General features: G+C 47.2%; 1 protein-coding gene across 1 annotated transcript; it reads left to right on the forward strand.

The window, feature by feature from the left end:
• Nucleotides 1–1,555: 1,555 nt before the first annotated feature.
• On the forward strand, nucleotides 1,556–14,352 carry LOC116941185 (NELL2-interacting cell ontogeny regulator 1). The gene is made up of 3 exons (XM_076066402.1): nucleotides 1,556–2,034; nucleotides 7,816–7,904; nucleotides 9,888–14,352. The coding sequence occupies exons 1-3, from the start codon at nucleotides 1,914–1,916 to the stop codon at nucleotides 9,975–9,977; spliced, it is 300 nt and encodes a 99-aa protein (XP_075922517.1). The 5' UTR covers nucleotides 1,556–1,913; the 3' UTR covers nucleotides 9,978–14,352.
• Nucleotides 14,353–26,485: the final 12,133 nt, after the last annotated feature.

Here is a 26,485-nt window from a genome sequence, read left to right on the forward strand (position 1 = left end):
AATGGTAGGTTTATTTGAACAGTGAGAGACAGAATAACAACAACAAATCCAGAAAAACGCATGTCAAAAATGTTATAAATTGATTTGCATTTTAATGAGGGAAATAAGTATTTGACCCCCCTGCAAAACATAACTTAGTACTTGGTTGTAAAACCCTTGTTGGCAATCACAGAGGTCAGACGTTTCTTGTAGTTGGCCACCAGGTTTGCACACATCTCAGGAGGGATTTTGTCCCACTCCTCTTTGCAGATCTTCTCCAAGTCATTAAGGTTTCGAGGCTGACGTTTGGCAACTCGAACCTTCAGCTCCCTCCACAGATTTTCTATGGGATTAAGGTCTGGAGACTGGCTAGGTCACTCCAGGACTTTAATGTGCTTCTTCTTGAGCCACTCCTTTGTTGCCTTGGCCGTGTGTTTTGGGTCATTGTCATGCTGGGATACCCACCCACGACCCATTTTCAATGCCCTGGCTGAGGGAAGGAGGTTCTCACCCAAGATTTGACGGTACATGGCCCCGTCCATCGTCCCTTTGATGCGGTGAAGTTGTCCTGTCCTCTTAGCATAAAAACACCCCCAAAGCATAATGTTTCCACCTCCATGTTTGACGGTAGGGATGGTGTTCTTGGGGTCATAGGCAGCATTCCTCCTCCTCCAAACACGGCGAGTTGAGTTGATGCCAAAGAGCTCCATTTTGGTCTCATCTGACCACAACACTTTCACCCAGTTGTCCTCTGAATTATTCAGATGTTCATTGGCAAACTTCAGACGGACATGTATATGTGCTTTCTTGAGCAGGGGGACCTTGCAGGCGCTGCAGGATTTCAGTCCTTCACGGCGTAGTGTGCTACCAATTGTTTTCTTGGTGACTATGGTCCCAGCTGCCTTGAGATCATTGACAAGATCCTCCCGTGTAGTTCTGGGCTGATTCCTCACCGTTCTCATGATCATTGCAACTCCACGAGGTGAGATCTTGCATGGAGCCCCAGGCCGAGGGAGATTGATAGTTATTTTGTGTTTCTTCCATTTGCGAAAAATCGCACCAACTGTTGTCACCTTCTCACCAAGCTGCTTGGCAATGGCCTTGTAGCCCATTCCAGCCTTGTGTAGGTCTACAATCTTGTCCCTGACATCCTTGGAGAGCTCTTTGGTCTTGGCCATGGTGGAGAGTTTGGAATCTGATTTATTGATTGCTTCTGTGGACAGGTGTCTTTTATACAGGTAAAAAGCTAAGATTATGAGCACTCCCTTTAAGAGTGTGCTCCTAATCTCAACTCGTTACCTGTATAAAAGACACGTGGGAGCCAGTAATCTTTCTGATTGAGAGGGGGTCAAATACTTATTTCCCTCATTAAAATACAAATCAATTAATACAAATTTTGACATGCGGTTTTTCTGGATTTTGTTGTTGTTATTCTGTCTCTCACTGTTCAAATAAACCTACCATTAAAATTATAATGCTGATCATTACATTTGTTAGTGGGCAAACGTACAATATCAGCAGGGGATCAAATACTTTTTTCCCTCACTGTAAATACCCCTAACCCGACTCGCATGGCGTGGCGAGGCACTTGTCCTCCAGTAGCAGCCTGGTATGTGCCTGGCATAAGGGTGGCCATCATCACTGGGGAGTGGGAGGGTGGTTAGTAGGTGGTGGTGTGCCCGGACTCGCGTGTGATGTCACGGTCAGTGAGCAGTGGAGCTCAGTGGCGGCTCAATTAGCGCCGGCGAGAGCGCGCCGCGCGGGGGAGCCCCGCCCAGCGAGGCTGCTGGGTCTTTGTGAGCCGCCACACGACGGCCCTGGAGCCCCCAGCAGTAGCAGCAGCAGCAGCAAGTGCTCGGGCACGCCAGATCGAGCTTCGTCCCCCCCGTTGTCTCGCGCGGAGACCTCTCGAGCAGCCGGCACGTCGAGGAGACATGTCCCGGCAGCGCGTCGTCCCGTCCGTCGTTGTCGTCATGCTGACGCTGCTTCTCGCCTGGACTGTAACAGCAGCAGCAGCAACAGCCGCCTCGGGTGCCGCGCAGGATGGCAGTGAGAGTACGTGAGCGGCGTACGTCTGCGACGTGGGTCGCTGCTGCGGGGATGTGCTGTGCTCCTGTGCAGAGGGGCTGTACGATGCATTGTCGTGGTGCTGTGTGTGTGGTGCTGCTGTGTGTGTGGTGCTGTGTGTGTGGTGTTGTGTGTGTGGTGCTGTGTGTGTGTGGTGCTGTGTGTGTGTGATGCTGTGTGTGTGTGTGGTGCTGTGTGTGTGTGGTGCTGTGTGTGTGTGGTGCTGTGTGTGTGTGGTGCAAGCGAGAATTTCATCATCGCTTGCGGCTGGGATTGGCATCGTCCCCGACTCCTCCTGATGTCGAGGGTAAATGGGCGAGGTTTATGACTGTGACTCATGCAGCTGCAATGGCTGCTTTGGGTACGCGGTCCAGACCTCCCCAGAGACCCTGGCTGACAGAGGAGGTGTTCAGGATGGTTGAGAAAAAGCGACAGGCCCACTGTCATCGGCTACAGAATCCCACGTCAGAGAATGAGGAGGCTTACCGCAGCCTTCGCTCGGAGGTTCGGAGAGCCGTGAGGCGCTGCAAGGATGGGTGGCGGTCACGGGTTGCTGAGGAGATGGAGTCTGCCTCAGTGGCCCGTGATCACAAATCTCTATTTAACTCCATCAAAAAAGTAACCTGCAGCGCCACACCTATTACCATCATTAGGGGAAAAAACGGTGATCCAATCTCCGACCCCCAGGAACAGGTTTGCAGATTTGCTGAGCATTTCTGTGAGGTCCTGGGGGAGGGAAAATCCCTCAGCCAGGAAAACATCGTGGCACAAAGTGAGGATGACCCTGCTGAGGCTGCGGTGCCTCAAATATTGGAAGAAGTCACCCCCTGTGAGTGGCTGGCTGAGGTGCCATCTGTTGAGGAAGTACTGAAGGCGATCCGGAGTCTGAGACCAGGAAAGGCAGCGGGCAGAGATGATCTCCCAAGCGAAATGCTGAGGGAGGGTGGCGTTTGTGCACAGACTGCCCTATATGACATCATAACAACGGTCTGGGCCACTGGACGGGTTCCGCAGGATTGGAAGGATGCCCTGGTGGTCCCCCTCTTTAAGAAGGGGGACCGCACAGACTGTAACAACTACAGGGGCATCTCACTCCTCAGTCTGCCGGGAAAGGTCCTGGCAAGGATTATTCAGCATCGCCTTGCCAGGCACGCTGAGGAGAGGCTTGCGGAGCCCCAATGCGGTTTCAGGAAAGGGCGGTCCTGCACAGATGCCATATTTTCTGTCCGTCTGCTACAGCAGAGGTGTAGGGAATTCCAACAAGACCTACATCTCTGCTTTATTGACCTGGTCAAGGCCTATGATACCATCAGTAGGCCTGGGCTCTGGGTCGTTCTTCGTGCTTTTGGAGTACCTGACCCTCTGCTCACGATCATTAAGGACCTTCATGATGGTGAGCGGGCCCGGGTAAAACTACGTGGCCGGGAGTCAGAGCCATTCCCTGTACACCTTGGGGTGCGACAGGGATGTCCTCTGGCTCCCACATTATTTAACATCTATTTTGACCACGTAGTTCGTGAAGCCTTCAATAGCTGTACCGGGGGAATCTCCATATGGTACAGATATAATGGGAGGCTGATCGATGCCCGGGTGCGGTCAAGGGATGGCTCCCTATTGGTCAACCACGTTATGTATGCTGATGATTTGGTAATAGCTGCTCAGTCAGAGGAGGAGTTGGAGACGCTGCTGCTGAGACTGGAGCGTGCCACTAAGAGGTGGGGCCTTACCATCAGCCCCACCAAAACTAAGCACCTGCCTGGGTATTTTGTACCATCGGACACTCCACCCCCACAACTCCCAATCGGTGATGGGGCAGTTGTGGAGAGAGTGGAGAGTTTCCCATACCTGGGCAGTGTGTTTATGACTGGCTCCAGTTTAACAGCAGAGGTCTCACTCCGAATCAGTCGAGCGGCAATATCTTTTCATCGGTTGCGTAACGCTGTGTGGAAGCTACCTGGTCTGTCGCTCCGCACTAAGCTTCAGGTCTTCTCGGCCACGGTCATTCCCTCCCTTCTCTACGCTTGCGAAACGTGGACCCCCCTAATGGAACATCTTCGCCGGTTAGAAACATTTAGGCTGGCCTGCCTACGATCCATCCTGGGTTTAACCAGACTGGATTGTGTGAGAAGCTCACAAATCCTTGAAAGATCTGGGCAAGGGACCATCGGTGAGCTCCTCCGGCGGGCAAGGCTGCGATGGCTGGGTCATGTAGCCCGCATGCCCAGCCAACGCATGCCGAAACAGCTTTTGTTCGGCCGGATTGAGGGGGCTAAGCGGGCGCGGCACGGGCTAGAGAAGAGATGGAGTGATGTGGTACAGGAGGACGTGGAGCTGAGTGGACTTGCCGATGACTGGTACCAGCGGTGTCAAGATCGGCCTCTGTGGAGGAGGTTCGTGAAGGATGCTACTGGGCAGTTGGAGGTAGTCGCCATCCAACAACAACGGAGGGCGGAGGAGCGACGCTCACAACAACGAGCGGAGCGCCGGGTGGCTAAAGCACAGCAGGTTGGCACAGTAGGGGGCACAGGTGGTGCATCAGCCAGTCATCTCAGTCAGTCGACCCGTGGCACCTGGGTCTGCCCCGTGACCTCCTGCCAGCGGGCGTTCGACACTTCACGTGGCCTCAGGGTGCACATAGCCTGGCACAAGCGTCGTGGTGACGTCACCGCCACTTAGTGGCGAATGGCGGTTGTTGTTGTGGTGCTGTGTGTGTGGTGCTGTGTGTGTGTGGTTCTGGGTGTGGTGCTGTGTGTGTGGTGCTGTGTGTGTGTGTGGTGCTGTGTGTGTGGTGCTCTGTGTGTGTGGTGCTGTGTGTGTGGTGCTGTGTGTGTGTGTGAGATCATCTCTGCAGCGGGCAGAGATGATCTCCCAAGCGAAATGCTGAGGGAGGGTGGCGTTTGTGCACAGACTGCCCTATATGACATCATAACAACAGTCTGGACCACTGGACGGGTTCCGCAGGATTGGAAGGATGCCCTGGTGGTCCCCCTTTTTAAGAAGGGGGACCGCACAGACTGTAACAACTACAGGGGCATCTCACTCCTCAGTGTGCCGGGAAAGGTCCTGGCAAGGATTATTCAGCATCGCCTTGCCAGGCACGCTGAGGAGAGGCTTGCGGAGCCCCAATGCGGTTTCAGGAAAGGGCGGTCCTGCACAGATGCCATATTTTCTGTCCGTCTGCTACAGCAGAGGTGTAGGGAATTCCAACAAGACCTACATCTCTGCTTTATTGACCTGGTCAAGGCCTATGATACCATCAGTAGGCCTGGGCTCTGGGTCGTTCTTCGTGCTTTTGGAGTACCTGACCCTCTGCTCACGATCATTAAGGACCTTCATGATGGTGAGCGGGCCCGGGTAAAACTACGTGGCCGGGAGTCAGAGCCATTCCCTGTACACCTTGGGGTGCGACAGGGATGTCCTTTGGCTCCCACATTATTTAACATCTATTTTGACCACGTAGTTCGTGAAGCCTTCAATAGCTGTACCGGGGGAATCTCCATATGGTACAGATATAATGGGAGGCTAATCGATGCCCGGGTGCGGTCAAGGGATGGCTCCCTATTGCTCAACCACGTTATGTATGCTGATGACTTGGTAATAGCTGCTCAGTCAGAGGAGGAGTTGGAGACGCTGCTGCTGAGACTGGAGCATGCCACTAAGAGGTGGGGCCTTACCATCAGCCCCACCAAAACTAAGCACCTGCCTGGGTATTTTGTACCATCGGACACTCCACCACCACAACTCCCAATCGGTGATGGGGCAGTTGTGGAGAGAGTGGAGAGTTTCCCATACCTGGGCAGTGTGCTTATGACTGGCTCCAGTTTAACAGCAGAGGTCTCACTCCGAATCAGTCGAGCGGCAATATCTTTTCATCGGTTGCGTAACGCTGTGTGGAAGCTACCTGGTCTGTCGCTCCGCACTAAGCTTCAGGTCTTCTCGGCCACGGTCATTCCCTCCCTTCTCTATGCTTGCGAAACGTGGACCCCCCTAATGGAACATCTTCGCCGGTTAGAAACATTTAGGCTGGCCTGCCTACGATCCATCCTGGGTTTTACCAGACTGGATTGTGTGAGGAGCTCACAAATCCTTGAAAGATCTGGGCAGGGTCCCATCGGTGAGCTCCTCCGGCAGGCAAGGCTGCGATGGCTGGGTCATGTAGCCCGCATGCCCAGCCACCGCATGCCGAAACAGCTTTTGTTTGGCCGGATTGAGGGGGCTAAGCGGGCGCGGCACGGGCTAGAGAAGAGATGGAGTGATGTGGTACAGGAGGACGTGGAGCTGAGTGGACTTGCCGATGACTGGTACCAGCGGTGTCAAGATCGGCCTCTGTGGAGGAGGCTCGTGAAGGATGCTACTGGGCAGTTGGAGGCAGTCGCCCTCCAACAACAACGGAGGGCGGAGGAGCGACGCTCACAACAGCGAGCGGAGCGCCGGGTGGCTAAAGCACAGCAGGTTGGCACAGTAGGGGGCACAGGTGGTGCATCAGCCAGTCATCTCAGTCAGTCGACCCGTGGCACCTGGGTCTGCCCCGTGACCTCCTGCCAGCGGGCGTTCGACACTTCACGTGGCCTCAGGGTGCACATAGCCTGGCACAAGCGTCGTGGTGACGTCACCGCCACTTAGTGGCGAATGGCGGTTGTTGTTGTTGTTGTTGTGTGGTGCTGTGTGTGGTGTTGCTGTGTGTGGTGGTGCTGTGTGTGTGATTCTGTGTGTGTGGTGCTGTGTGTGTGGTGTTGCTGCGTGTGGTGCTGTGTGTGTGGTGCTGTGTGTGTGGTGCTGTGTGTGTGGTGCTGTGTGTGGTTCTGTGTGTGGTGCTGTGTGGTGGTGCTGTGTGTGTGGTGCTGTGTGTGTGTGGGGAGCGGTCAGGGCATTGCGCTACGAACCCCGCGACCCGAGTTCGAGTCCTGCTCACGGCCAATACCGGTGACGATTGTCAAAACCGGTCATGGGCCTCCTCTAGGTCGACCCAGCCACAAATGAGTACCTGGTGCGGTGTGTAGTAAACATTGCCACTGGGGAGACAAAGGCGGCCGGGCGTGGTGCTGGCCACCCACCCCCTCGTGTGCCGTTCCGGCCTTCATAGGTGCTCGCTAACAGCACTTTGACTTACAGTCCGTTAAGGCTACACGGGGGATCTTTGTCTTTGGTGCAGTGTGTGATGATGAGGAACGCTGCGTTTGTGAACTGTGTGCTCTTGAGGTGTGCTGCCATTGTGTTATTATTGGGGGTGTTGTGCTGGTGAGGTGTGCTGTTCCGATGTGCTGTATGTGTATACTATATACGTTATTGTAAGGTGTGCTGTGGTTATGTACTGCATTTAATTGCTGTGCTGGTGCTGTATTTGTGTACTGTGTTGGTGTGACATGATGTTCTGTGTGTGCTGTTGGAGTGGTGTGGATGGTGAGTGTGCTGTGAGTGTGTCACGTGTTGTGTGTGTGTGTGACATGCTGTATGTATGACATCGTATGTGTGTGTTGTGTATGTGGGGGAGCGGTGGCGCAGCGGTCAGCGTGCTGTGTTACGAACACGGCAACCCGAGTACTATTCTCGCCCACGACCAATAACAGTGGCAGCGAATATTTGAACCAGTCTTGAGCCTTCCGTAGGTCGACTCAGCCTTAAACGAGCACCTTGTGCGGTGTGTAAACAGCAGCACTAGGGAGACAGGGGGCCAGTCGTGGTGCTGGCCGCCTCTGTCGCTCGCTTCAGTCTGATATTTGTCTTTGTGTGTGCCTTGTGTGTGCCTTGTGTGTGCGTGATCCTTCACAGTGCACCCGTGTGTAGACTGTCACGCTTTCCAGTTCATGCAACGCGCGCTCAGTGAGATGCAGCGAGCTGCCAACAACCTGAACACACAGGTACGCCCCAACCTCCTGCTGTACAATCGCATGGCTGGGTAAACGAGTTATTGTGAGGCTGTGTCCATTCAAATTTTAAACGACAGGAAAAACCCATGGCAACAGAAACATGAGTGCATGCCAGAAAACGAATACAGTGCATTTAATAGCACACGTATGTATAAAAGCTCTCGGGCTTCTATCAAATTTGTAAATGATTAGAAATGTCCATAATAACAGAGTAACAGTGCAGGCTGCTGTTAGTCACATTTGCTCAAATTTAGTTTGATTGTGATCGAAGACAAGAGGAGCGCAATACACTTCTTCAGTAAATGCTGATATTTTTTTTGCACAATTCATGAGTGCTTTTTAAACATTTTTGCACCAGCATGGGGGTGGTGATCTATAATGACATCATGGCCACACGTGCAGTTTTTTTGAGCTGGTGGTCTGCGTAAGGCTGAGAGCTCTTGCACATGTGATGCACATTTGTTATGCTGTGTGACTAGCAACTGTGCCTGTTAATCATGACGTACTTTATAATTTAGCAGGCCACGTTGGACATTGGTCCAACATGACCTGTTATTACTGGGAAAAGTGTATCACAAAATATGGAGAAACCATCATTTTAAACTCTTCGTGATGCCATTGAACAGTAATTGATTCATGTGAATGGGAAAAATCAACACTTTTCCTTAATTCTAACATGAACAATCTAACTCTGCAGTTCAAAATTAAGATATATCAGAAACTTTAATATTATCCACATTGACATTCATTAAAATTTTGATTTAAAGCTTTCGTGACTGCAGTGATTCATATTCTTGGTTCTTTCGGTAAAGTCACGTTGAAGGGATGACTGTGAGAATTTTATTGTTTTATATATATATATTATTAATTTATTGTTTCCCTTCAACGTGACTTTACCGAAAGAACCAAGAATATTCATTAAAATGTTTAGGCTGTCACTATCCTCATATACAATGTCCCATTGAGTAGAATATTATGGGTAACTTAATGCATTTGAAGCATTCCCAAAGCTGTCATGGTATCACACATGAAATCAAACTGGAGATGTCATTCTTGTTTCATATATTCATCATCATGAGCCATAATTCACTGCTGTATTTGGGCCTTCCCAAGTCACAGTCCTGTGGTGTAGATATCCATTTAGCACCTGCATTTTTTTAGCAGTTTTCATCCCTCCATCTTCATGAAGGGCATTCTCTAGGGCACGTTTCTTCCTTTGGCTGCCACTCCGTTAGTCTTGACCACCAGCCATCATCCCTTCTAGTGACCATGCCCTGCTAAAGCCCAGTTTTCTAAATTAAACATTTTTTAAACTAAGTTTAGTGATTTCCGCGTTAACTTGAAATAATTATAAATGTACAAACAGCCTTGCTTAATATCCGTGAAGGTAGGTTTGAATATGTTTTACTAACGTTTGAATTACTGTTATATGTACAGCAGAATAGTGATATTTATTCTACATACGCGATATAATGTTGAAATGCCCAGTGGTTCTTGCTCAGTTTAGTTTAGTCCTTGGGCCAGAGCAGAAATGGATACCATTTAACAAAACAACACTTTTATGGTACCAACTTATTTATGGCTAATAAGAGTTAATTATCTGTTATAACACCTCAGGTGGTCCAGTGGGCATTGATTCTTAAGAGCATTCATTCGGGCATTTAGCCCCCCTTCCCCCACCCTTCCCTTTTTTCACTTCTCCTACAGAAGTATAAGAGCTTAGAAAGACACCAGAGTTGTAGAGTTTATTCAATCAGTTTATTGAAACATGCGGTTTAGACAGGTTTCCATTGTACTGTAATCCAGAATGTGTTTGTGCTGGTGTAAATCCCCTTTCATCCTCTGTGTGCATCTGAATCGTCTTGTTAATAAAATACTCTTGAAAAATACATCTCAGTTGGTACAGACAAATGAAATATCTGGTCTGGTCTCATAGACTAATCCTGCCGATGGTGCCCTGCATGGTGTGTGTAGACGGAGGCGCTGCTCGCCGGCGTAGCAGCACGAGAGCGTTGCCGCTGTGATCTATCCCTCCCTGTGCTGGGAGAAGACACCAAGACCTGAGAGAACTCAGGACGACCCCTGTCCCACTGCTGTATACATTTGTAGTTACCATACGCCTTCTTCCGCTTCTTTCCCTCGGCCAAAATTATCCAATCATCACACTCACTTTCCACTCTCCAATTCCCTTTGAGCAACCTCTTACAGATGACATCTTGAGATACAGTAAAACCACTCTCATCCGTAATCATTCAACCATAGCTCCTGTTACCAGCAGAGGTTAGTGGATATTAAGTTTTACCCATTTATTCCACACGTTTATATGAAGGATGGCAGCTAAGAGCCTCTTGGTATGACGAGTTCATTGTGACTGTGATGCTGTGGCTGTGGTTAAATATCTAAACCACAGCCAGTGCCTCGTGCATAATACATGACATAGCATGGGGCATCCCCCGTGTGAATAAATAAACTCGACATCAGCAATATTTGAACCTTATGGCGGGACCCCAGGGTTCCTAATAAACATAAGTCAAAACCGCGTACATAAACGCCGCGACCCACCTGGCGCGGATCATTCTGTTGTCATGTCCTCCAAGCACAGCGAGGACGAATGCGCAGAAGAAACGAAACTTTGATTAGCGCATCGTGTAGAGCTCGTCGATGGGAATAGATTGCCGTATCGTTCGCCTTCAACAACGCAGTTTATGCGAGAGCCGGGGGCTTATGGGACCCCGGCGTCCCGCCATAAGGTTCATTTTATAAAATGTAGCTATGTCACCCAAAGGTGGTCCATGTTATTTATCACACTTTTCACTCCAGCAGATTAACCAAGCACTCCAATTTCCATGAGATCCATTTACATCTTAGAGCAGAGAAAGTCTTGACATCTTCATAGAATATCATTGATTCTGGGACGGGCCCTTAGTTGTCACAGCAAGCATCTATGTCATGCATGCCACTAAATTCACTGCATTTCAATGCTGGACCAATCCGAGCTAAATTGCCCACACGTGCTTTTGGAATATATATCAACAAAAATGTCTCCATATTTAAGGTGCTGAATTTATAAAGAAAATCTTGAGAATTGGTAAAAAAACATGAGCTTCATAAAATAGGATTATACTTGCTTTTCATTTTCCATATTTGATATAACTATATAAAAAAATAATGGAATTGCTAAAAAAATACTTTATCAAAATAAAGTTTGTCAAGCAATAACGAAACAATTGGAGGTGCATACTGGTTAAGTTGTACCATTATGGGGCTGCCTTCATTCAGCAGTGGATTTGCAAAGGTCCAAATTTATCACGAAATATACCTGTATTTCAAATGGTCTATAGCGTGATACTTTCAAAATTTTTGTCAGGTAATAATTCTGTCTGTTTTAAAGAAGGAGCATTTCCCACAAACAGACTTATAATTGTTGTAAGGCAGTGCTCCTTAAAGTGTGCCCCCATAAAAAATGCTTATAGCTGCATTTAAATTTTCTTCTATGTTCCGGTAAAATTACTCCTTTTGTATTCCTAGTATTTAGAGAGAGAAGTGATTGCGTTTTGTAACTAGGGGTGGAGGGCTGGGTGGTCCGTGGAAATATTTGCATCGGCTGATGAATCTCATCTTCCAACCGTCACACAGGAAGGCTCCAGTTTTTGCATGGAAGTCACGGAGTGGTCACAGAAATCATAAATTTAAAGTTTATGACATCTTAAACATAGCTGTGGAAACATTTCATGAGGTACTTACTTTTTTCTTCCAAAAATGCTGCACAGACAGACGTGTGTGGTGCGTCATGAGGAGGGAGAGGGCCATATGGTTATCCCCAAAAGAACTACGTCCCCATTATTTTTAAAACGGTTATATTCATAATTGACTTGAAATGTAAAAAAATACTCAAATTGGTAACTTTATGTATTTTAAAATGTTTACAAACTTCTTTTTAGGATTTTAACTTAAATATATGTTGACATTTATCATGCAAGACACGTTTTTAGATGGGGCACCATCCCATGTTATTCTGTGAACTTTCTGTGAATAGTTTTCTTCTCATACATGTCAGTCTTGAATTTTACTAAAATAACCGAACCAAAATTAGAGCCTTACTACTCCTGTCAACTCATCAGCACCACTTCTGTCATATACATATATATCTACTAATAATAGAGAATAATTGATATTTAGGCTCAGCTACGTGGCCTAACCCAAAACTCTTTCGAATCTCAATACAGGCTATGATAACAGCCGCGTTAAGTTTGAATGGAGCATGTTATGCTTTTAACGACGTGTCTAGAAATGTAAGTATGAAGTGTGGCAGTCTCAGTACCGTAGGTGTTTGCTTAAAACTTAGCTTATGTTCAGTCCCCTTAACAAAATATGATTTAAAGTGTAATTAGACTGTGGTAAATGTATTCCAATTGCTATGTTATTGAAATATGTAACCATAAGAAACTGTGCATATAGTTATATTTAAGTGATGAAACATTCCAAACATGAAAAATACGTTGCATGTTTAGTGTAGTTTATTGAATGCTAATACTGTTTTCAGACTTTTTAAAGAGTTGGGAAATATGTTGAGTTTATTTCATAGACAGCACACCATTTCAATCACTTTCTATGTAGGTGAACGGCAGTAGAGTGCCTCTCCTCCATCACCCCATATCCGAATGCCGTTACCTTTGGAGACCAGCAGATCCATAGTTCTATTTAAAAGATAGACAGAATATCTCTTATACATATCTGTCCCTGCACATCAAGAATTAAAGTATTTTTTTCCTGTCAACTGCAAGGCTTATTGGGAGTGCAACACAAGCAAATTCTGAGCTGGTTTGACGCAAGGTCTCATCAGCAAAGTCAGGCTTGAAACTATGCTAGTGAATTCTAGTGAAATCAGTTATCTTCAAACCTCAACAAGTCACATTAAATGGATAGCAGTTGAAATCCAATGATGATTGTGGTATTTTGACCCGAAAAAGTTCACGTGCTGCAAGACAGGCTAATCTCTCACAATACAAAGACCGCTGCCCCAGCCTCTGTGGTTGGACCATCTCTAGCTCCACCCACCTACCCTGATGCACACATTTCAGGCCAATATAAGACCTTGTCTCAGCAGCTTTCTCTCTCTCACCTGAAGACGATTGCTTGTGTTGCGATCGAAACGTGATGTTTTATTATTTTTCTATCTGCGTGGCTTTACCAAAAGACCCATATAGAATGGGAAGAAATTGGCTTTCCCAGAGAAAACCCACACAATTTTTGAAGATCCCACTCTTATTTCTGCAGAGATGGATTTAAGTGACATGTTTGCTATGTCGTATTATACATAGCACATTTGCCATAATATGGATTCTTACCACTCTTCAAATAATTATTAAATACAGATTTTGTCCACTATCATATACAACAGGAGAGAAAATACTCCCATGCGAGGCTCCTGCAGAAGAGACGTTTGCTCATAGAAATTATGGCATGCAATGGATACTCTAGTTGATTTGCAGATGTTGGTTTTCCTGTCCTTGATTTACCATTTTCACATGTCACTTTTTTTTTGCTTTATAGACTACTAGGGCAGGTGTTGTTAGCGAACATATTACGGACAACACAACACAAGAGGTGGTGTGGCCAAGACTACACACTTCCGCCTTCGTCCCTCCAATACGCTGCTGCCAAACATATCTGTGTTTTAGACTGAGGTGCCCAAGAGGATCCCAGGGCAGGCTCACATCTGAATTGCCGCAGGCGTTTGATATATTCAGAATTTGAATCCGGATTGTGGGGCTCTAGTGCTAAAGTTCCACATACACATGCAAATGTAGTAATTTGTAAACAATAATTGTATCTATATAAAATGGAAATTTGTGAATGTGTGTCAGTTTGAAATGTTTAGCATACTTCCCGATATGCAACAAACTTGAAATTTGGCATGTGGGTAGCTTCCTGACTCCACAATGCAAAAAGTATAAAAAATATATTGCACGGCAAGTGAGTGATGACGTCACATCTGTGATGTCACCCGCATGCGGCAGCGTTACACAGTGTGCCTGCTAACGTAACTCATCCCCCCCCCACCACCCTTCGCGTAGACCTATTAATCCAAGACAAGAATCCAAGTCTCGGGCGAAGCCGGCTAGTAAAGCTAGTCTACCATATACTGAATATGGCATTTTAAGAAAATGTGGCATCTTTACGATGTTTAAATGGGTCCATTATATCTATTTACATCAACAACGATTTGTTTCCCTGAGCATCTCTCCCCATCACATAGTGAAAATTGCTGAAGGTGATCACACATTGTGCTGTTTGTATTGGTGAGCTGTTGTTAATAAACCTAATGTAGCATTTGGTTATGTCTGCATGTTGTGATAAATATTGTTACTGTAATACCATCATAACAAGTGTAATTATCTCTGTTTTAATATTAAAATGTTAGTCTCAACCCACATAAGCACCGTGTGTACTGTGAATTATTGACAAAACATGCAAACCCATGAATCTGGAGCCAAGTTATAAAATATGCGCACGTCAAAACAACGTGAAATTAATTTTTGCTCAACACTAGGGTGTGATTAATTTCCCCATGTACATTTAATTAATCAGATATTGGATATTAAATTATGCCAACACCATGAACAAAATAACCTTGCTCCATGCCTCCATTCTCCAATATTTTTCCAAATCTCAGCACAAAATTGAGAGCATCTTATCATTGCTCTAAGCTCGCCCTAACATTTCATTATGGATGCATGCGTGGACAAGATGACAGTGATGCTGAAGATTGGGAAGATTGGGAAAATGTCCACAGCAATAATATTTAGTTTTCTGTCATGTCAATCATGCAAATTGCATCTCACAATCGCCGAGGAACTACACACGGGTTGTAAGCAGCAGCTAACAACCCGAAGCACCTGGAGATAATACCAATGTTGATTGTAATGATGATGGTAATAATTTCCGTGTTCATGTTAACAAGGGCTGTATAAACTCGGCACTGATGGCGCTGTAAATGCACCTGCAATGTACCTCTCGTAACGACGCGACTCAGAGTGTGGTTAACTTATGTGTTTGAGCCATTGCACATAGGTTAGTGAATAAAAGTGACAGTTTACACGAGTTTTACTATGCACGTTCATCCATTACATCTATGTATGTATGGTGAACTTATTTCGCACTGTATGTAGCCAACCGTGCTAGTCGAAGGTGCGGAGGAAGGACAAAAACTAAACAGAAAAACAGTTCTAAAGAATGTAGTTTTCAATCTAGATTTAAAAGTGCATAGCTCCAGTGGCTTCCTAATATCGAAAGAAAGAGCGTTACAAACGGCCGCAGAAGCATATCTGACAGCGGGCAATGCAGCGACCGTCTTTGTATGATGGCTAGCCAAAAGCCGCTGCTGTGAGGATGACCAGAGTTCGCATCATAGTGTATGCTCCTTGATGAGATCAGAAAGGTGTTGTGGTTCATATGTCGCAAGAACTTTGTGTGTAATGAGTGTGACCTGATGCATTAGTTGGACAACTGGACACCAATGCAGCTCAGCGAGCAGTGGATGGGCATGTAGTACCTGTCATGACACGTATCAAATAATTTTGTATACGCTGTATCTTGTTAATGTTTTTGCCAGACATCCCGTATAGTAGTGAGTTGCAATAATTGAGCCTTGTCGATACTATGCTACACGCTACCACATTGGCTATGCCACGCCTCAATAGTGGTCGAATGTGTCGTAGAGCCCTGATATAAAAATTGCAGGACCTGACTATTTTGCAGGTGGTGATCTAATGACATATTCCGGTTGAGTATGGTGCCGAGGTTCTTTAGATGAGTAGAAAACTGCATCCTGGAGTCTGTGACCGCCACACCTGATCCTCCCACAAATGTTTTCACCTGAGCCCTAGTGCCAACAAGCAGAACTTACGATTTTCCTGAATTAAGCAGCATTTCGTTCAATGCAAACCACACAAGCACCACTCGCGTGCAATCTTCGAGGTTACGGAGGCTCTCCATATCTAACTTTGACTTCACTGCAGTGTAAAATTGCATATCATCAGCATACTGATGGATTTTTTCTCCCAATGTATTTGATTAAAAAACGATTCAGGTATACATAGAGCATATGAAAGAGCTTTGGCACCAGCACAAACACATTACGAATTACGGTGCAATGGAAACCTATCTAAACCACATGTTTTAATAAACTGTTTCAATCAATTATAGAACCCTGGTGTCTTTCTAAGCTCTGATACCCCTGTAGGAAAAAAGGGAGGGGGGTGGGAAGGGGGTGGGAGTGTCTAAATGCCCTAATGACTGCTCTTAAGAATCAATGCCCACTGCAGGTGAGGTAGTGAAGGGGTTCCATGTGTAATAACAGAGTGACACCTGTCAGCCTGGAGTGGTAATTACGGACATGGCTGCATTACATAATGCCTTATTATAAGGGGGGCATATCTGGGGTAAAGGTGAAAGGCGGAGTCAGTCAAGAAGCTCCGGGAACTGGCTCGAAGGTTCTGGAAAGGGGGCGTGGCCAGAGGTGGAGCTTGGCTGTGCCAGGGCAGATATAAGGGGGACCAAACCAGAGGTTCGGTGCTGTTGCGGGTCCTGGGTCCTGGCTGCGTCGCTGCTTGTCATCATTTATTTGTCTCTGACCACGTGGCTGATTTTATGCAAGACCCTTGGCGTCGCTGCGCTAGTCGGACATCTAGCATAACGAAGCCAGAGATGGGGCTACATGTTAGGATCGCCTATGTGTAGCTGCGTTACACAATGTATCGTCCAGTGTGCTCTTAATAAATAAGAAGCCTTCGACTCGACGTGTTTCGGAAGTCACTTACTACACATGTTTGGTGGTAAGATTCTTCCCTGACTCTTAATTTGGCACTTAGATACTCTGGAGCGAAAATTTTTGTTACAATGTATTGGCGTATTCTACAACATTGGGGGCACATGCTCTTTCCAGTTGGCTATAATGGTGCGTTTTGCCATAACATTGACATTTTTGAAAAATGTATTTGCCTCCCTGAAAAGGCTTCGAGGTTTCAACCCCAACAGGGATATTTCTGGCGAGGGTGAGATGCTTGTTTTGTGAATGTGATTAAAGTAGCAAGAAATCATTTGAAAAAACGTGTTCATTTCTGGACATTCACAAAAGGCATGTGTGGTGCCACAGCAGCGAAGCCGCTCCGCCAGAGCCGGGCCCGCCACTGTGATGCCGCAGCAGCAAAGCCGTTTTACTGACCCAGTGGCCGCAACGCCACCACCTCCGAGTGACGGGGCTGACGCTGCTCTTCCCTCACCACCCCCCACCTGAACACACACACCCCCCCACATAGAGCCCCGAGGGGAGGTCACCTGGCCGGCAGGTTTTCACCCAGAAGCCCTCCCACGGGACGAAACTTCACGGTTTCCTGCGACCAGGAAATTGGGCGACCTCCCCCGAGGCTAACATGCACCGTGGCGCCGTGACCTGGGTTGAAATTGCAAGGTCACGACGGGGGCTGCTGAGCCACCGCAGATAAGAAACACCCAAGGCACACACGGATCAGCAGGCAGGTGGGGAGTGGGGCGGTACAGGAGGACCTCTCGGCCGTGCACTTAGTTAAAGAATAGAGGGCGGGCGTCGGAGAGGGGACTAATCCGAATGGCAAAGAGCGGGAAATCCGAGGCTCCGGATTGGACGAGAGGCCAACGGATTATCGGCACATTAGCTTTGATGTAGGGGGATAAAAAGGGAGGGAGGTCAGGGGCAAAGTCTCTTTTGTTCGGGTTCATCTGGAGTGAGGGAGCGGAGGAGTCACCGTGCCCCTGCTACTGGAACGTCCGTGAGACGAGTCGCAGAGCAGCCAGGCCGAGTTCCCAGCAAAAGCTACGTTCAGCCTCGCCTTTCCGCGGCTTCCTACACCTCGAGATCGGATCGTAAGTACAGAGGAGAGAGGTAAGAAAAAGGCGAGTATCCCTTAGGGAGAGTGAGTAGGGAGAGATCAGGCAAACTGAGTCCTAGACCGCCGGGAGACAGATTAGACCTGCCCTGCTGGCCCACACTGACACGGGTAGATTAACTTCAATTAATCGGAGAATAAATCGCCAGTAGACATTAAACCTTGTCGTGTTGTCTCTGCGAGTACAGAGAGGGTTGCATGGTGTTGTGAGCCTGCTCGCTGTGGTTTCCTGTGTTTTCGCACGAGCGTGTATTCTACCCGCGTGGGTGCGCTCACCACTGCGCGGCTCGTGGTTAGCGTGTGCGAGAAGAGCACAGCGGCGTATTCGCAAGGTGGTTCGTACAGCCTTTTAAAATCATGCCTCGAGGGACCGCAGCGAGGGGGGAGAGTCAGAGAGCAGTGGGTCGCAGATCAGCGGGGAGACGGGGGGCAGCCTCCCCGACACATGTTTGTATATTTGAGGGGTGTCTGGGGCGCATTGTGGGCAGTTAGATGATTTTTTTTGTCGAATTTGGCACTTCTTTGGTTAGTTAAGTAATAGCCATTGAGAAATTTTGATTGGGTTTCTCTGAAGAGGGCTGAGTGAAGATTTTGTAGCATACATGCCCAAATTTTGACTTTTTGGCACTTCCTACTTGAGCACCATTAAAAGAATACCAGGTTTTGTCGGTTTGTGGTCGTGGTATGGAGGCTTGTTTTGTTATCAGAGCGTAGCTGACTGAAAGCTTGTTTTTTTTGTTTGGGGTCCATGAGCCACTCTTTTGTTTGGGAGACAGTAAAATTTAGAGATGGTTCCCGCAATGTCGTTCTGAGTTGGGAATACCTAAAAAATTGGAAAGTGGGTAAAGAGTATTCTGTGCATCGGTCATGGAAGGGTGGTATTTTTCCTTGTGAGTCTACTATGTCTCGAATTAACCTTATGTTTTTATTTTGCCATTCCTACCTTATTATGGGCTTCTTATCTATTTTGAGAGATGGATTTCCCCATATAGGGGAATATAAAGCTAGGCCTCTTGGATATTCTCATTGTTTCTGGTTAAAGTCTTCAGGTCTATCCTAGGTGATCAGAGAGACATTTGTTGAAAATAGGAAGGATCCAAGAATGGACCGCTGTGGTATGCTAACAAGGGACAGCATATCGTTCGTCACCCAGCTTGATGAACTATGATCGACCGAGTAGGTATGACAATTCACCACAATGTCGTACCCAATACACCAAACCTTAGCCACCCGAAGAGCATATCATGGTCGATGGTGTCGAAGGTGGCTGAGAGATCGAGGCCAACCAACGCTGTGACACACCAGTCATCCATGATCTTGTACGGGTCATCAGTGATCTTTAGTAGAGCTGTCTCAGTGATGTGTAACTTCCGGTATGCCTACTACAGCGGGTTGACTCTGCCCATCAAAGTGACGTGGGGAAATAACCGCTTCAGAAAAAGACACGCTATGACCTTTGAAATTGTACTCAGGTTTGAGATTGGGCTATAGTTTGTGGGGTTACTATAGCTCAAGCAAACTCTTTTAGGTGCGGTGTTAGCTGCGCCATTTTAACTGGTCTGGGAAAAAACCCTTGCTGAATGAAAGATTTGCCAGGTGGACAATCAGCAGCGCAAGCACATCCAACCATGACGTGAGAATCGATGTGTGGATGTAGTCAAGCGGTGATGTATTATTTGACAGACATGCAATGAACATTGACATCTGCCCCCGATGTTGGTGTGAAGGTCTCGAATTTTGCGTTGGTTCCAGGTTGATCAAACTCAGGTGGCAAACCGCAAAAATGTGTTGACTTCAAGTTAGTAACTACCATCTTGACCTTCACTATTTTATTGGTTAGGAACGTCACAATTACTGTGCACATACCTGGTTGACAGGTGATGGGTGGTTGGAGTGCAGCAGACCCTTCATGATGCGCCACAGAGCATGCGCTCGCCTCTCATGACGGACAGTTACCACACACTTTCCCCGTTTTCTTTGGGCTTTTTCAGATGGGCACGAGTTTATGAAGAATAGTAATAATGTAATTTTCTAATTGAGCTGTAAATTAATCGACCGTCGATGCAGGATTTAGACACACCGATGATGACCGGATCTTCCGACAGAAAGCATTGTGGTCCAGTCGTTTCCAGTCTCGGTATGATATCTTTTTGACAAGTTGGCAAATAATCATAAATGCCACTTTGGACGTCACGAGACTGTAATCTGAAATACACATGTCTTCGATAATAATGTCGGTCATCATTACAGCATCGGCGAATGTGAAGATGTGATGCAGTATATTTCCTGAGCGACCTCTTGTGCTGCTAATGTGATGGGTTAAACTGTGACTGTCGATAATCTCGGCGAGATCACCGTTGTTTTTACCAAAGAGCTGGTCGGTCCGGAACAGTACATGTCACCACAGATGATGTAGCAAGTGCCAAGTGACCCATAGTCTAGCAGACCAGAAGCTTGGACGAGAATTCGAACGGCAATGAAGATGATAGTGATCGTAAGCCCCCACATGCTGTTCATTATTTTCACAAGCAGCAGCTTGAATGACGTATTGTTGATGAGTCACTCAGAATGTTCACGCAGATATCTTCACGATGAATTAGTGCCATCTGCCCACCATGCAGACTGCCGATGCCAAGCTTCCTGCGACAGTGTTGATGTGCCAATAAACTGCAACTTCAATCGCTACCAATGAGATCTTCTCTCAAAACTGCTCTAGAGGAGTTGTACACCCCTAGCTGCCACTGCTTTTCATTGGCGTAAAATAAAATAAAATGTTTCGCTCCAGATGACGCTGCAAAGTATTATCTGTTTTTTGATTTAGCGTGCTGATCTTAAAGGTGCATTGAAAATGTTGATACTCTGACTGATGCTTCTGTTGTTGTGGAGTAACTCATGCAGCCAGCTATGGCTCTAGGATTTGGTGTTACATGTTATTTATGTAGTTTATTGTAAAAATTCGGTCACAGTCCTTGTGATCACTGTTACGTTGCAATTACGGCTTTATTTTTTTGGTGATTTCGAAAACGTTTTTTGGTTTGGACATGTTTGTTTTGTTGTAGTACGGAGTTAGATTGATGGCCTTAATCTAGGTTTTCTTGTGGTTGTTGTTTGACTTGCATCCCACTGGAATTTTTTGCACACAGCGTTGGTGTACGGTGCTTTTTTCAGGAATATTTTGCTGGTTTTTTTCATGGATTTTCTGTTTGCACAGTCACATAGTCACTTTAAGATGTTTTTCTTGTTCGTGTTTTTGTTTTTTTTGTTTGTTGTGGTTGCACCCGATTCAAGAGCCAAATGGCTCACAGGGCTATACCAAAATAAATAAAACAAATAAAATAAACTACACTAGCGTATCTGTAAGGTCCAGTCTCACACTTAATTAAATCCAGTGAGTCGTCATATACCCAGGTTTCAGTAACGGCCAATATGTGGAGTCCACAATTGTTAATCAGATCATGGATCAGACCTGCCTTGTTGACTATGAAGTGTTCGTTGACTAATCCAAAGTTTAGGAGCCCGAGTCCAGGTTTTGACTCGATACCCGACACAGGTAACGAGCTGAGATTAGGAGCACACTCTTAAAGGGAGTGCTCCTAATCTCAGCTTGTTACCTGTGTAGTGGAGTAGGAAGGTGTGCTGGGGAAACTGCGCGAGTGTATTGATCACACGGACAGTGTGGGGTTTATCTGGGGTCAGCCTGAGGAGACGGCGGAAACAGTGGGGTCGTGTTAGGTCAGCCAGGTGAAGAGGCTGGCGTGATGAGGTAACGGTCGGGCCAATTAAGCCAGAAGGGCTGTGATTGGTTGGTGCTGTTGCTGGGGCCGAGGAGGCATCGAGGTGTCTGGAAAAAGGGAGGTGGTTGAAGACGCGAGGCGTGCGGAGGCACGCGGACCAATTAATTAGCGATAATGAGAATGGGGATAAATTGGGGGGAGACAGAGAGAGATAGGGAGATTGGAGTTGGGAGCTGTGCGGTGAAGACGTGGAGTTCGGAAACAGAGTTGAGAAGAGAGTTGGAGCATAGTGATAGCGAAGCTGAAGCAAGACGAAGCAGTTAGCAGTGGAGTGAGCATAGTGATACCGAAGCCAAAGCAAGACGAAGCAGTTAGCAGTGGAGTGAGCATAGTGATAGCGAAGCTGAAGAAGACAGAGCAGGAGACAGAGAAGTGAGATTGGGTTTTGCTGTGTGCGACGACGCTGTATAGCGGAGGAGCTGAGGAGGATAGCGAGCAGTGGAGAGAGCGTAGGAATAGAGTTGAAGACGTGTGTGCGGAGCAAAGCGACGTGATACTGGGTACCAAGGTGGGGAGCGAGACGGGCGAAGCACGGCGAGCGAGCCGCGGTGTCCAGGATACGGTGGAGTGTGGAGAACGTGTTAAACGATGAGAATAAAGAAGTGGTTGAAGAAAGACAAAAGTTGTTCGTGTAAAGTTCAACCACTACACCTGTATAAAAGACACCTGTCCACAGAAGCAATCAATCAGATTCCAAACTCTCCAACATGGCCAAGACCAAAGAGCTCTCCAAGGATGTCAGGGACAAGATTGTAGACCTACACAAGGCTGGAATGGGCTACAAGACCATTGCCAAGCAGCTTGGTGAGAAGGTGACAACAGTTTGTGCGATTATTCGCAAATGGAAGAAACACAAAATAACTATCAATCTCCCTCGGCCTGGGGCTCCATGCAAGGTCTCACCTCGTGGAGTTGCAATGATCATGAGAATGGTGAGGAATCAGCCCAGAACTACACGGGAGGATATTGTCAATGATCTCAAGGCAGCTGGGACCATAGTTGCCAATAAAGCAATTGGTAACACACTACACCGTGAAGGACTGAAATACTGCAGCGCCCGCAAGGTCCCCCTGCTCAAGAAAGCACATATACATGCCCGTCTGAAGTTTGCCAATGAACATCTGAATGATTCAGAGGACAACTGGGTGAAAGTGTTGTGGTCAGATGAGACCAAAATGGAGCTCTTTGACATCAACTCAACTTGCCGTGTTTGGAGGAGGAGGAATGTTGCCTATGACCCCAAGAACACCATCCCCACCATCAAACATGGAGGTGGAAACATTATGCTTTGGGGGTGTTTTTTCTGCTAAGGGGACAGGACAACTTCACCGCATCAAAGGAACGATGGACGGGGCCATGTACCGTCAAATCTTGGGTGAGAATCTCCTTCCCTCAGCCAGGGCATTGAAAATGGGTCGTGGATGGGTATTCCAGCATGACAATGACCCAAAACACACGGCCAAGGCAACAAAGGAGTGGCTCAAGAAGAAGTACATTAAGGTCCTGGAGTGGCCTAGCCAGTCTCCAGACCTTAATCCCATAGAAAATTTGTGGAGGGAGCTGAAGGTTCGAGTTGCCAAACGTCAGCCTCGAAACCTTAATGACTTGGAGAAGATCTGCAAAGAGGAGTGGGACAAAATCTCCTCCTGAGATGTGTGCACACCTGGTAGGCAACTACAAAAAAAGTCTGACCTCTGTTATTGCCAACAAGGGGTTTGCCACCAAGTACTATTTCATTTTTTGCAGAGGGGTCAAATACTTATTTCCCTCATTAAAATGCAAATCAATTTATAACATTTTGACATGCGTTTTTCTGGATTTTTGTCATTGTTATTCTGTCTCTCACTGTTCAAATAAACCTACCATTAAAATTATAGACTGATCAGTTCTTTGTCAGTGGGCAAACGTACAAAATCTGATGACGGAAACAATTGTGGGTTAAAGGGCTGCTGTAACAAGAGGCTATATAGGTAAGAGAAGGGGGAGGAGCAAGGGGGGGAGAGATAGAGAGGGGGGGGAGGAGGAGGGGAGTGCTGCGAAAACGTTTAGAGGACGAGCAGACAAAAAGCTGGGGGGGGGGAGGGAAGTGGGCGGGGCTGGGAGTGGGGAGCTGACGCAACAGGAGATGTGGAAATGAAGGCAACACCATAAAGCAGTTAAGGTTTTACCTGGTTAATAACATCCTTCCAATGTTTCGATTTAAAGCTTTCGTGACTGCAAGGATTCATCTTCTTGGTTCTTTCGGTAATCTCCCAGTTACATGCTAATTTATGACTTTAACACCCTGCTGATCCAACACTTTATCACAGCTATTTCAATGCTAAATTCTCCTGTTTGATATATAAACTCCTTTGTCAAGGCGCTTTACTTCTCCCACCTAGCTTAAAAGACGCTGCGAATCTTAGCAGCGTTCATTGAAGCGCTGTCGTCCCGACAGTTCTGTTCCTTCACCTTAAGGCTACTTGTGTTGTGGCCGAAACGTCGTGAGAATTTTATTGTCTTATTTTGTTTTATTCTCATTCCACGTGACTTTACCGAAAGAACCAAGAAGATGAATCCTTCCAATGATTGCTCAATTTGTATCCATCTTCTTGGTTGAAGTTATGTCTATGTTTATATATCTGGATGGCTTCATGAACAAACCTTTGATAGTAGCCCGAAGGTTTGCAGAGTACCTTGGTCTCGGAAAAAACAATTTCATGAGAGCCCACAACGTTATAGCAATGGTCAGCCACGGCGGAGGTATTAGTTCTGCCGTGTTTCAGATCCACCTTGTGTTCGCGAACACGGTCTGAGACGTCGTTTCGTTTCCCCAATGTAATACCCACCACAGGTGCAACTTAGTTTGTAGACTCCAGGATATTGCATGTCAGGAATGACATCCTTCACAGATGGGATTAGATCACGGATGTTGTGTACTGTACTGAATCCGACCTGGATCTTGTGTTTGTTTAAGATTTTGGAAATCTTTTTGGTAACGTCTGCTATGTATGGTAACGTGATGGTTTTGATCGGCATCTCAGGGGGTTGTTTCTCCAAAGTTGGAGAAACAGCTTTGCGAATAATGCGGGCCGAATACCCAATCATCTTGAGGGCCTGGTGTACATGTGTAGAGAAGTTCCCAGGACGCACTCAGAGACGACGTGAAGGGTTAAGGGCTTTCGCCGTAAGTTTATTATAGTGTTTCACAATACACACGGGGGAAACAACTTCCCAGGGGTCCCGGGCTAGGTCCCACTACTTCCCGACACAGCCGGCTACCCTGTGCTGCCTCCTCTGCGCCGGCCGTAGGTTCATCCAACACAGCCGACCGAGGAGCACAGCCACTTCCAGCCCTGGCGCTGTGCCTCTGGCTCCCCGTTCCACCCTACTATGACCCTTGACTCCAACTATGACCCCGTTTACGTCACGGGCTCTCCCTTATATATCCCTGTGGGACATGACGACATCTCGCCCCCAGGCGCGTATGACGTCACTTCCCGTGACGCTATCGCCCCCGGAGGCGAGCCTGACGTCATGTCCGCAACTACTCCTCTACACGTGTTTAAGTTCACTGGCTCGGTGGTGTTGGTCAGAAATGCAGTGGGCCCTATGGTGTAGTGTTTTGATGAGGGAATTCTTCTGTGCTGGATGGTGGTGGGAATCAGGTTTCAGATAGGAATCTGTGTGGGTGGCTTTCCTGTAGACAGAGTGTCCCAACGAGCCATCAGGTCTCTTCTCACTTCCATGATGAATTTGATGGATGGGTGTATGGAATTAATGTGGTTGAGAAATTGGTTCAATGCTGGCAGGCCATGTGGCCAAATGACAAAAGTGTAATCTACATCTTCTGGGTTCTTTCGGTAAAGTCACGTAGAATGGGAATGAAATAATAAAAATAATAACAATAAAATTATCATGACGTTTCGGCCACAACACAAGTAGCCTTCCTCAGGTGAAGAAACAGGACTGTCCGGAAGACAGCGCTTGAGTGAACACTGCCAAGCATGGACAGCGTCTTTTAAGCTGTGTGGGAGAAACAGAGCGCCTTGACAAAGGAGTTAACATATAAATTAGCATGTGATTAGCACCACGTAGAGCGACGAGCTATGTTCAGACGGACGAGGGGAGGGGGGAGAGGAGTTTACATATTAATTAGCATGTAACTGGGGGGCTAGCATAATGTTGGTGTGAGGGATTAGCAGCAGTTTACATATCAACAGTAAATTAGCATGTAACTGGGGGATTAGCATGATGTTAGTATGAGGGATTAACACCACAAGAGAACGACGAGCTTGTGTTCAGACGGACGAGTCCATCTATGTTTGGAACGGAGGAGGGGGGGGGGAAGTGGAGGAAGCAGCCATGGTGCCCTGCTCTGTCCTGGACCGCATCCGTGAACATAAAGCAGACTTGAAACACGGTAGGACGAACATCTTTATTTACTTTTGCCGCCCGGCGCGGGACAAAGCACGCTATTGCGCATGCGCGAAACGCTGACAGGAGTTGCCCCTGGCAATGCACACACGCCATCGCTGGAGGGTGGGGGGGATTTCTCATTCACGTTCAAAATGCTAAAAAAATTTACACGCAATGCTGAGGTAAATTCATCAAAGTGTCATGTCCTCTTCTCCCCCCCCCCCACCCCAATGTGTGCACTTACTATTATAGGGTCGGTAGATACTAAAATTATAGCGCTTAGACAGTATTATTGTAGCGCGAGGGGGGGGGGGTTAGCGGCCCAGCCTCCAGCCTCGGCCGCCTGGGCAATCTAGGCGAGGCCGGGGGCTCTGCACAGGACTAGGCCTCACCACGGCACTCTGTCAGGTGAGTACTTTGTGCTATAGAGTCGAGATATACTGCTACTAGCGGG

This window comes from Petromyzon marinus, chromosome 11, assembly GCF_048934315.1.
Source record: "Petromyzon marinus isolate PM22_M1 ecotype Great Lakes invasive population chromosome 11, UKy_Petmar_22M1.pri1.0, whole genome shotgun sequence".
Classification (NCBI taxonomy): Eukaryota; Metazoa; Chordata; class Hyperoartia; order Petromyzontiformes; family Petromyzontidae; genus Petromyzon; species Petromyzon marinus.